This window comes from Abrus precatorius, unplaced genomic scaffold, assembly GCF_003935025.1.
Source record: "Abrus precatorius isolate BTA unplaced genomic scaffold, Abrus_2018 Scaffold4, whole genome shotgun sequence".
In the NCBI taxonomy this organism is placed as follows: domain Eukaryota; kingdom Viridiplantae; phylum Streptophyta; class Magnoliopsida; order Fabales; family Fabaceae; genus Abrus; species Abrus precatorius.
In genome coordinates, this window is record NW_020874384.1 from 1,114,432 (window position 1) to 1,127,063 (window position 12,632).

General features: G+C 30.7%; 2 protein-coding genes across 2 annotated transcripts; one reads left to right on the forward strand and one right to left on the reverse strand.

Moving 5' to 3' along the window:
- Positions 1-3,606: 3,606 nt before the first annotated feature.
- Positions 3,607-5,002, forward strand: LOC113864686 (squamosa promoter-binding protein 1-like). Its single transcript, XM_027498688.1, has 2 exons — positions 3,607-3,971; positions 4,611-5,002. The coding sequence occupies exons 1-2, from the start codon at positions 3,607-3,609 to the stop codon at positions 4,837-4,839; spliced, it is 594 nt and encodes a 197-aa protein (XP_027354489.1). The 3' UTR covers positions 4,840-5,002.
- A 1,156-nt stretch (positions 5,003-6,158) lies between these two features.
- LOC113864685 (probable protein phosphatase 2C 39) lies at positions 6,159-11,034 on the reverse strand. Its single transcript, XM_027498687.1, has 5 exons — positions 10,812-11,034; positions 8,700-8,945; positions 7,771-8,047; positions 7,135-7,289; positions 6,159-6,893 (listed from the first exon to the last, which is right to left on the reverse strand). The coding sequence occupies exons 1-5, from the start codon at positions 10,842-10,844 to the stop codon at positions 6,756-6,758; spliced, it is 849 nt and encodes a 282-aa protein (XP_027354488.1). The 5' UTR covers positions 10,845-11,034; the 3' UTR covers positions 6,159-6,755.
- Positions 11,035-12,632: the final 1,598 nt, after the last annotated feature.

Here is a 12,632-nt window from a genome sequence, read left to right on the forward strand (position 1 = left end):
ACAAATGAACAGAGAAGAATAAAAGGAAGAGAAGTGGGGGACCAAACCCAAGTCAATATGAGAGTGATGGGCATGATTTTTCGGTGAAGTATGTGTGAGGTGTGAAATTCTGATTCTCATGGCCAGAAAGGAAAGTAGAAAACGAAAGAAAAACAAAATTCAGGTGGATGTGTAATAGGGATGGTTGAACATTTATGGCCAAACACCATTTATGCCTCTGAAAATTGATTTGCATCAATGGAGTTTTAAGCAGGGACATGTTGCAAGTCTGTTTTTACTTTTCACCTTAAACAACATATAAATCAAATAAAATGGAAAATTGCATTTTGTCCAAGGGATCCTCAACTTCCTAGTTAATATCATTATCAATTCCAGTAATATAAATGTGAGTCCTTAATCTTTGAGAATGAAAACATATGTTATCATACTCTCTTTTCTTTTTTAACACAACTTTATCATCATTTTGTATTATTTTTCATTATTTTAAAATTATTAAATTTTTCAACTTTTTTTTTATTTTAAGATTTTTCTTCAAATTTAAACCTTTTAATTTCTTTTTCTTTTTATACTATTTTTCCCATCTCAAATCTCAATCACTTATACATTTTAATCATTTTTATAATCTTAAATTTTCTCTTTCCTCTTAAATCTAAATTATTTTATTTTTTTAAATTATATATATATATATATCTATTATATAACTTAATTTACTTTATTTAAATAAAAATAATCATACAATGCACGAAATACATATTGATATAATTAAAATATTTGGTTTGAAGACATAATAAACACATGCCTAAGATATAATTAAATATTACTCAATGTCTCAACAACATATTTAATAATTTTTTTATTAAAAGCGATTTTATCAATTTAATTGTTAATTTAAAATTTTTATAAAATAAATAAATTTATCAAATTTAACACAATTTAAATAATAATTGATACTTTATTATTGTTTTATATTTTAACAGATAAAATATTATTTAAAATATAAGTAAGTTACTACAATTAATTATATATCTATAAATGATTAAATTATATAAAATTTAATATGTTACAAAAATCAATAAATGCACTTGGAAAAACAAATCTTCAGGGTGTAAATTTCAAAGTGACCAAAAAATTCTAATTAAGTTATAGTATTAAAATTCTAGGGAGCCTACCAAGTAAAATACGTGCAGTGTATTCTTAGTTATAGTATTTGTTTTATCAATTAAATGCTCTATTCTTTTCCCATTATTCGAATTCTAAGACCTCCAACATTTAACAGAGATATACTCCAATCGTTACAGTGGAAAATTATATTTTTATAAATAACTCTGATTTTTTTAAATACACAATTGCTGTCTCTTTCTTTCTATTGTTTTTTTTTCTTTTTATCACATCACTTTCTTAACATTTTTTACTTTCTTTTTTTATTATTTAAACATCATTTTAATCTATATTTTATTAATTTTTTATGTTAATCAACTATAATTTTTAGTCATTATATTTTGACTAAAAACTGACATTTCATAGTGTTTTAATAGATCGAATTAATAATAACAATTAAAAACAAATATTTATAAAAATGTAAGAACTAAAAAAATGGTTCAGATAGACTATAACAAACAAAATTAAAAATTTAATATTTCTATGGAACGTGTGAGTTCCACAAAAACATTGCCCAAGAAGAATAAGTATCAAAAAGGATTATTTGAAACCAAAGCCTATTGGTCCAAGCATACCAGGAACTTGATTCTTCTTAAGATCTTTTGCTAGTCTTATAAAATGTTAAAAGAAAAGAGAAGGGAAATTTGCCTCTAAATATGTCCACAAATATTACTAGGAATTGGTGCATGAAATAACATTATTTACCAAGTTATTTAATGTGCCATGACTGATCCTAAGAAAGGCGCAAAGGACTTGTTTCCGTAGATTAATGTGAGTTATGTTGGACTAAGGTTGAACCGAATACAAGTTGGGTTATATGAAGCCAAATCCTCAATCATTGAACGTAGATAAGGTTGAACCGTTTGTTTTTGTCCGCTATATCTAGATACCGTCCATGGTGAAAACTCGCATCAAGTACTGAGTACGATGGCATCTTGTGAAACCATGGTACTAGCGTGCAAGGTCATGTCAGCACCACATGTTGTGGCCATAATAGTACTATTGCAACTTGATATCATTTACTCCAGAAAGATTCTATGGGAATAATTATTTTCATAATTTTAAACAACCACAAAATTCTAACTGCTTAATCACATAACATGATCAATTATTTATACCAAATATATGCAACAAAAGTCGACAACTAACAATGTTCCGCAGAGTTAATAGATAATTGTTTCCCTTGAGTATGCTTACAGGGCTTGATTCTTCCTTGTGTGTACCAAAAAAACTTTGTTGGACGATACCCAGATCATGCTAGATAGGCAAAGGACAAAACTTAGATGTTTTTTGTGTTGTTCTTAGATTAAAATTGAACTTTTACCTTGGTAATTCATGCAATAAAGGTCGGCACATATTATCCAAGTACAACTTCAATGTTGATTGAAGAACACCACCAAAAACACATATGAAACTGCACTTAAATTTTGTCGAACAGCAAATTGGAAAATGAAAATAAATCAGGGGAATAGTTTGCTACTGCTCATTTAGTCATTTATACTGTAAAGGTGAATTTTCTTCTATATGAAAAATTTGATGTGTCTCTCTCTACTCGCTAGAGTGTAGCCTTGATCAGTGCTATGAGTACTTTACAACACAGGCTTTTTAAGACAAAAAATGCAATGGTCCAGTAGCTCTCTTCCTATGCATCTAAATTAATGCTTAGTCTTACTACTAAAATGAATAAAGCTAACTACAGCAGAAACACAGACCAACCAGAACGATCAAATTCCACTTAAAATCTTCAATGATGTTATTCCTGTACCAATGGATATGTAATAGTCATAGTGGCAGTGAAAAATAAAAGCTGATAGTTATCTTCTTCAGATTAGTTATAAAACTTCACACTAGACTTGTTGCCATTTTCTTTCTGATAGTTGTAGTTATGCAGAGTTTGTAGGAAGTCACATTCATTTATTACTATTATTATTATCATTTTGTAATTACAAAGAATCGTAAACAAGGGGTGGCTATGCATGTGATATGGGTCCTTCACCTGCGTCGTATCAGAAATCACAACAACAACAAAATAACAAGAACAAACAAAAGCAAAATCCTCTTCTTCCAATTTGTAATTCCTTGAGTGCCAATAGAAAAGCGCTTATCATTGACGCGCTTGGAGTTATATGACAGCAGCACTATCACTTTCAACACACCATTCATTCAAAATCAATACCCACTTCCCACATCACAGCAAGAATTGGGACTTAACCTTTCCTCTATTAGCTTATCATTAAAGACAAAAAACCAAGACCCTCCTCTATGCACTATTCCCTTACCTTTATACTAATAAAAGCACACAATTAACAAAATGGAGCCTGTGGTCCACACTCTTTGCACCTTCTTTTCTACCTTTCTGCTTCATATAAACTCCCTCTTTCACTTCATTGCTCCAAAAAGTCTAGTCTCTACACAACTTCACTTGCTCTTTCATTATTGTCACCATCAATGGAGGCCAAGAGTGTTGAGAGGAAGAGGACATTGGTTGAGAAGGTAAGAAAGAGTAATATCACAGTTGAAGAAGAAGTGGAGAATGAAGTGGAAGAGGAGGATGAAAGTGGTGGTGGTGGTGATGTTAATTTCATAGAAGAAGAGAAGAAAAAGGGGGTTAGTGGGAGTGGGAGAAGAGGGGCTAGTGGTAGTGGTGGTGGTGGTGGAGTTTCTCCACCTTCATGTCAAGCTGAAAGGTGTGGTGCTGATTTGACTGATGCAAAGAGATACCATCGCCGCCATAAGGTGTGTGAGTTTCATTCCAAGGCACCTGTTGTGGTGGTTGCAGGGTTGAGGCAAAGGTTTTGCCAGCAATGTAGCAGGTGTGTTCATTCAAACCTCACTCATCAACACCCTTTTTCTCTTTTTGTTTTGTCTTTAGCATTTTACTATGCATGGTAGACTTGATCTTGTTTTCCTATGATCTGATTTTAGCTCATTTTCTGTTGAAACTAATAATTATGTTTTTTTGTAGTAAACGAATCACAGGCACTAGCACTGCCTGTAAACCTTCAATTAAGAAAAGAATTCCTAGTACACAAAAAAAATGCCTTGATCACTAACTGAAAATATTTGGATCTTCCTAACTTATGACTTAAGGGAACATGTTCTTTGCATATAAAAGAAACACTCTTTTAAGAAATTGAATGTATGTTTGAATTTACATTAAAAAATCTATAAGCATAGATCCAATGCAAAAGTTATAACTGTGTGTTTGGTTTCACGTTTACATCCTCAAGGATCAACGTTTACGGGTTTGTCAACGTGTTTCCAACACACACTAATAGTGTTGAAATAAATGTGAATCCATGAGCATTTAAACATGAATCTAAACTCACAGAGAGCCTCATTTCTTATACATTCTTTCATTTTTTTTACTTTTCCCATGTGTCATATGGTTTAAATTTTGAAGAACTGTTTCCATGGTCATCATTTTAGAAATCTATGATGAGTGTGTGCAGGTTCCATGACCTGGCAGAGTTTGATGAAGCAAAGAGAAGCTGCCGTCGGCGCCTGGCCGGACACAATGAACGGCGGCGGAAGAGCAACCCGGAAGCTACTAATGAGGGCTGCAACAAAGGCCATCATCAACCAAAGGAAACAACACAGTGTAGGCTTGCTGATGAGAGGGGGAGAATTCAGATGAACCTACCAGGGAGTTCTGGCTATAAGTCTTTCAATATCAGATGAAAAAGCCAAAAATGTTCACCTTGTTAGCTCCCTCTCTTCTGTCACTTTCTGGTTTCTTACATGCCAAGGCATATAATAAAGACCACTTTGTATGTTCACATAAACACAAATCAAAGTCACAAAAATTTCCAACATCCAAAGTTGGTGTCTTATGCAATGTAAGCTAGTTGCCTTGGACCTCTATGTTTTCTTGTTTAGTGAGTGCCTTTTGTTTCTGTTTGCCTTAGCAGTTACCATTGTTATCCTATTAAAACACCCTTGAATGGTGTACCCTTATCTTCGATTGGATTAAAATAAAAAGCTATTGCTTCTTTTGGTTAAATTCGCACATCTATTTCGATTATTTCTTGTTTCTGTACCTCTTTTATGCTATATATGCTAATAAACCACACTATTAGACCTTTTTTTGTTGTTGCTTGCACTAGCAACTTGAAAACTGAAGTTATTTAATATTTTATTTTATAATTTTAAGGTAAAAATCATAGCACCATTAGTGATGTTCTTAGGTGCTAGGTTTCTTTTGAATCTCTACCTAATTACTCACTGAAGATATATTTTTATAATTTTTCTATTTTGGGTTTAGTGAAGAAATACGTTTTTATTTCTATTTTCTCATAAGGATCTCCACAACATATTTGGAACATTTGTTTACCTATAATAAAGTCATAAAACCGCTTAGTCATTGAAAAGTACAAAGTAAATAAATATATCATTTAGTCTTTAAGGTTCTGTTTTGACAAAAGATAAAATTGAAAACAATAAAGTGAGAAATAGAGTTAAAAAAATATCATTTAAATGAATAAAAATAGGAGATAAAGAAGTCAAAAAATTATGTTTACTAATAAAATGGAGTGTGAAAAAATAATATGAAAATATTTTTATAATAACAAATCTTTTAATATAAAATTTTTCAATACCTTTTAATTTAAATTTTTATATTATGTTATAAATTAATATTAAAATAAAATAAAATAAAATAATCCCCTCTTTGACCTACTTCTTCGGATGGAAAGGGGTGAAAAAAATTTGGAGCTACCGGCTTTCTTTCATTCTATTAAGACAAAATAGCTAAATGAAAAAGAAATTATTTTTCTACACACAATTACTCATTTTAATTTGTTTCCCTCAAATCACTCCATTCAAACAAAGCATAAAAGATGTTACATGTTACTTGTGTTGTCTTATTTTTCAATAACGTTTGTACATATTAAACTTCAAATTTATTTCTTTATGTTTTTAAACTTCAAAATTATTAATCTGCTGACAAGGATTAATTTGTATGGAAATTTTTAAACACTATAACAACGTAACATTTCTCAAGATAAAACAATAAATATATAATAACTATTCTGTAAATCCAAACAAAGAATATACTTCTTAGAAATTAGTTAAATAAAAATTACAAACATTCTCAAGATAAATCATTACTGTTAACCTGAAAACATAGTAAACGTAACCTCATTTCTTCCGAAAGAGGACAACTTGAAAATTAAGATTTGACGTAGTTGATTTGAATACTTGATAAAAATATCGATATTAAATACGTTAAGTAAATGCAAGCATCATTGATTCGTGAGCACAAATGGATGGTCTAAGAAAAACTTGAACGGCCAAGCAGTAAATTTGGCAAGGATTTTGAAGATGATAGAGATTGACCAAACTATTCCTTGCATTGGTACGAATTATTTTGGTCTACACAATCCAAAACTAAATCCTTTTTACATTGTTACATAAAACGACACGTTGTCCAAAGTTGGATTGGATCAAAGCAGATAAAGTTAGATCTTTACCCCACACTGTTCAGCTTGGCATTATAACACCTTTAAGGATATCAACATTTATCCATATTATATATAGTAAAGTATATGTTACACTTTCAAGTTCGTAGAACAAAATCCACAATGTGAGTTCTGTGATCACTGAAATCTCACAACAACGCAAGAGATATCATCTGAGCTTTTCCTGTTTTTTGCTTCTTCAGTAAGGAGCTTTGCTGCAGATCTAGCATCCTTTATATCTTTGATGGCATCAACTGCTTCTTGATTGGACATTACCTTGAACAATTTCAATAAACAAAATTGATTAGTGTAGAAAATATTAAATTCTGCATAAGACTCAGGTTAAGGAACTAAAAATAATATTTTTCAAGAAAATATATTTATTACATCGAGAATGAAAAAAATAAATAAATTTACTATATTTATTGGCTTAAAATTAGCCTTTGTTAACAAAACCGTAAAGACAAATCCATAAGTTGTGTGTTGATATGATGCTTCATGATTAATCAAATGTTACCTTCCACAACCCATCACTAGCTAAAATTACAAACTCTGCATCATCATCTATCATCTCCACAGTCACATGAGGCTCTGAGCTTAAGTGTTTCTTCAGGCTTTTGTCACCAAATGCCCTTGACACTGCTAACTGACCATCAACACGTGGAACGTCCCCTGAATTGGCCACAAAAGCAGTAGTACCCCCTTAGAACTGAAACAAAGTCTTAATCCCGCCTTAAGCAAATTTTTTTTAAATAAAGAAATACTAACAACAATTTTTATCTAACTAAAATTTACTAAAACTCAAAATTATATAAACAAAAAGTACACTTTTGTTATTAACTAAATTTTTAATGCGTTCTTTATTATTAACTAAATATCTACTAAGACTTGAAATTGAAATACAAACCTATATCATTTTATGAATTCTAATAAATTTTAGGCAATTCCATAATTTTATGATTTCTAATAAGTTTTAGTCATTAAAAAAAGTGTTGTTAGTGTTAATATCAACTAGTATTCCTCAAATAGACCAGATAAAAAAAAAGCATTTAAAATCATAAGCCAACTGAACAACAGCACCCATAATTTGATGCATTAGTGCTGCAATTAAGATAAAATGCAAAATTATTCTACATTTCAAAATAAATCATACCTGGAAAGTTTGACACAAAACCACCTCTGTTTTTTATATCCTCACTTTCTGTGGTTGGTTCATGATCCACTGATAGTTGTTTGGCCACACCGTTCTTACATAAAACAGCACGAGAATCCCCAATGTTGGCCACTACTAGCTTCTGACAATTGATCAATATTGCTGTGACAGCAGTTGAACCTCCTCTACCCAGTTCACCTGATTTGTCTAAAATAGTGGAATCAGTTATAATGTATGCTGTCTTGACCGCATCCGCAGGTTCTGTCCAGAAGTTAGGCTACATGAAGAAATAGGTGCAAAACAAGAGTTATAGGCATGCATTATATTTGAAAACTTAAGGGCTTGTTTGGTTTTTAGAAATGATTTCTATTTTCATTTTCTGTTTTCACTTTCAATTACAAAATCTCACCTTGTTTTCATTTTATTTATTGTTTTCCAAATTTTGTAAAGGAAATAGAGAAAATAGAAAAAAAGTTGTCTGTATTATTTCATGTACAAATCTTTGAAAACAGAAAACAAAATAAGAAGTGACAATTTTGTATTTAAAAGTGAAAACAAAAAATGAAAATAGAAAACATTTCCAAAATCCTAGCAGCCCCAAATATCCTCCTCAAACTAAATCTACAGACAAGGGATAAAATTGCAAGGCCAAAATAAACCTAGAACGGCTTGAAACAATTTACCAATCTGTGTAGAGGAAGGACAAGGAAATAGCACAAACAAAAAATATTATGACAAGAAAAATATCCCATTTTTATTTTTATTTAAATTCCTGATAAACATAGTAATCAAATTCATTAAACTTAAATTGGCATTGTTAATTTTCAATTAGGCCTTGACGATATGCCTTTCTTCCTGAGAAACTCAAATGTAATTTAGGCTTCAAAGAAAGCAGTTCATAGATTAAGTAACCAGAAAATATTCATTACCTCTTTTAAGATATTATCAAACAAATGAGACTTCAAGTAATCAGGTACACTGTGACCTGAGTGGCCATCAAATATTGCAAATAAGCCTAACTCATTGTTATCAACTTGCTTAAATTGAGCAACAACATAGTCTTCCATAGCATGATCTGATCTTCCCTTTACCAAGTGAAAGCCATGAGTTATCTGCTTCTTCATCTTGCTCTTTCCTTTACCTGAGTCAGGATCAGATGATCCCAAAACTTTTTCCTGCAAGCAACATAATCTTGTCACAAGACTCACAATAGAAAACTCAAAATTCAGAGCTATTGGTGCAGTGAGAACCAGGTCTAGGAGAAATATCAGAGTGCAAGCTTTTGAATACTTCACAAAGCACAGAATAGGCAATTCATCTTGTTAAGTTGAATTTGTGGAAGCCTGAGTCATGATAACTTCTAAGACATTCTAGTGTATTTTCTAAATAAGTAGCTTAGAGTATCATTTTTCAAGGAATTCAACGGTAAATTTAAAATTAAAAAAAAAATGCTTGGATTTTCTCATATCAATAACTGTACACACTGTATAAAGTATTCTTTTGCAAACAACCAATGTCTGGAGTTATTAAGTTTTAGTCAACCATTACACGTTAAATTTGTTGAAGCCTGAGTCATCGTAACCTCTAAGACATTCTGGTGTATTTTCAAAATAAGAACCTAAGGGCATCATTTTTCAATGAATTCAAGAGTAAATTTAAAATTAAAAAAAAAAAAAAAAAACAGAAGCTTGGATTCTCTTATATCAATAACTATATACACCATATGAAACATTCTTTTGCAAACAATCAATGTCTGGAGCTGTGAAATGTAATCAACCATTGCACTTGTCAATCACTGCTTGCATTTACCTAAATATTTTATTTCAATATCTTAACTTTCAAAAACGTCACAGATTTCCTTTTTATTCACCGCCAAATCACATCATAAATTACCCTCCAATGCAGTTATCTATAAAGCAACACCTAACTAGCAGTATACAAGTAAATCACATTAACTCATCAAGAATCATCTAGCTTTTTAACACTATCATAACATAAATCTGATTGATTGATATTGCAGATAGCTGGAATTAACAACTGGCACAGACGAAACCAAAAGCAACCTACTCTTCACAAGGGACATGATTGACTTTTTCTCCTCATTCTATGTCTATGTGGTCAAAAAGCACAGTTTAGCAACTGGGTACTGAACCCGTGATGCACCCTCCAACGGTCATGGATAAGCATTTAATTCTTAAGTTGCTGACCACATAAAAAATTTTGATATTTTTTTACCACAGAGACAAGTAACTTCCCAACCATCTCCATTAATCAACCAATTTATTACTTCAAATATGATTATTCATACCCTACACACCAATGGAATTTGCAAATTGTCTGGATCAAATTACTCTACGATTCATTTTAAGGTCAAGGAACATGTGTCTTGGACTCTTGATGATACATACGCTCCTAGGTTCAGGAAGAAAGCACTCTAATATCTCGGATTTCTTAATCATATAAACCTACAGAGTACACTGATACGAATGAGCAAAGAAAGTAAACCTCAATGAGAGATGGGTCGACAGTAAAAATGGAACCACCAAGAGATATTGTAAGCTATTTAATTGATTACTTCTGGTTCTGGAATTAATAAATCTACAAGTAGATGTTGAAATAAATTGTATGCATTTGACACAATCTTGTATCAATTATTGTCCATGATCATCCAGTACACAAGTTAAATCAACAGTTTAGTGACACATCTTTTCCATGTAGATCCGAATTTAGAACCCAGAAAGGTAATCAGTGATAAGGCAATGTTACAGTCAATGAAGAAAACACATGCAAATAGTAAAATCACGTTGACAACAATTTAAAAAAAAAGGCGGGGCTTATCGAATTTGAGTAAAAAGAGCAATCCAAGGAACTAATAGATGAAGATCAACAGCAACAAGTGAATAGTCTCCATCATTGAATTGACTAAAAAGCATATCGTAAAAATAAAATATATGATGTGGCAATTAAAATTTTTAAAAAAAGGAACAATAAGTTATAATAACATAAGAGAAAAAAGGGTGAGTGATGAATTAAGAGCATACCTTCATCTTATGAAGAATTTCTCTGCCGGTCATAGTGGAGAGTGTGAAGGGGTTTATATATATATATAGATTTAAGAGGGTGTGGCCACGTATTTAATATAATTATTGAAAGCAAACAATGAAGAGGGTAAGATGAAGACAGGGAGAGAAGAGGTGAAGAGGCAGAGAAAGAAGGGAATGAAGAGGAGAAAGACGAGTGTGTAGTGTGAGATGATGAGGCACTGAGGATCATTGTCGCGTTGACACGACTTTTTGTTATTTCCCAATACTATGCCGCGTACGTCGCAACTCCGAAGACGCGTTCCTTCTAACACGTGCTGTTACCTCATTCGTCCCTTTTCTCCTTCTGGGCCCACTTTGCTTCCTTTCATGTTAATCATTAATCTCTTTTTCTTTAAAGCAGAAAGTAATATGTCCAATTATTTCAGCATTTGATGATATTTTTAATATAATAAAAAATAATTATATAAACATAAATTTGTGTGTCACCTTTCCCTTTGCTCCTTTGTGTCCGTGGGAGAGAACTTGTAATAAACATATAGTTATACTTAAATTTGTTAAAATTTTAAATATTTTTAATAAACTTATAAGAGTTTAATCATATTCATAATGAATTGTGTGGTAAAAAGAAAAATGAAGGTTCTAATCATGAAGAAGTTACTTGTAATGAGAGTTTTTACATCATGTTTGGTCAAACAAAATGAAATTTTCAATGTTTTAACTTTAGTTAAAGGGAGTCACAATTTTTTTTTTACTGACAAAATATAATATAAAAAAGATTGAAAATTGTGAAAGTGACTACAACACTCGTGTGCCACCCTTCTCTTTGCTCTTGTATGTGCAATAGAGAATTAAAAATGCAATTATACTTTGACTTGTTAATATCCTAAAGATTTTCAATAAACATATAAGGGATGGATTGTAATAGTAATTAACTCTGCTGTTAAAAGAAAAATGATGGTCCTAATCATGAAATTTCCAGTTCTATTGAGAATTTTAACTTCATGTTCAATCAAATGAAATGTGAATTATAAAGTTGTTACTTCAGTTAAGGGAGTCACAATTTTTTTTATTAACAAATCTCATATTATAGGAAAAAAAAGAGAGAGGTGAATTGCATCATTTATGTGTCACCCTTCCCTGCACTTGGATGTGTCTATGAGAAATAACTTATAATATACGCACTTATACTTTAACTTGTCAATAACTTAAACAATTTTAATATACGTATAAAGGATTAATTATAATAATAATGACCTGTCTTATTAAAAGAAAATTTGAGGTTCTAATCACTGAAAATATAAGATCAAGCCAATTTATCTTGCACATAAAAATGATTGAAAATGCTTGTTTCTTTTTATCTATCTTTTAAGATTTAAACATACAGATTAAGTAAATTATTTAATATTTTTAGATCATTAAATTTTAACATCTACTTTTCTGTTTTACCCTTGTAATATTTAGAATTTGCACAAGTTTATTAGCCATTTCATTTGTGTGAAGGATAATGGTATATTTAAAAATAATAATAAATGTATTCTTAGAATTTTAATGAGATAGATAAAAAAGAACAATTTTTGTTTAAAACAGAGACAAATAAAAAGAAATGAAAAGAGTAACATTTTTTAAAATTTGATTTTGTACTTAACTCAATAAGATTATTGTCAATCTCATTTAATGAGATAAAATTTGATTGATGGTTGTTGTATAAAGATAAGGAGAGATCCTAAAAATACTTTAAAAGAAAAGATAAATTATAATACTTTTTTAAAAAATAATTTTTGGTCGAAGTTTGAGGGTTCAAACTGAATATAAATTTAT

What these genes read in the sequence shown, in the direction of transcription:
- LOC113864686 (XM_027498688.1), top strand. Translation starts at nt 3,607, where the DNA reads ATGGAGGCCAAGAGTGTTGAGAGGAAGAGGACATTGGTTGAGAAGGTA. An exon ending in TTTTGCCAGCAATGTAGCAG is followed by an intron (nt 3,972 to 4,610) that starts GTGTGTTCATTC and finishes GAGTGTGTGCAG; the next exon opens with GTTCCATGACCTGGCAGAGT.
- LOC113864685 (XM_027498687.1), bottom strand. Translation starts at nt 10,844, where the DNA reads ATGACCGGCAGAGAAATTCTTCATAAGATGAAG. An exon ending in AAATTCTTCATAAGATGAAG is followed by an intron (nt 8,946 to 10,811) that starts GTATGCTCTTAA and finishes TGTTGCTTGCAG; the next exon opens with GAAAAAGTTTTGGGATCATC. An exon ending in TTGATAATATCTTAAAAGAG is followed by an intron (nt 8,048 to 8,699) that starts GTAATGAATATT and finishes TTCTTCATGTAG; the next exon opens with CCTAACTTCTGGACAGAACC.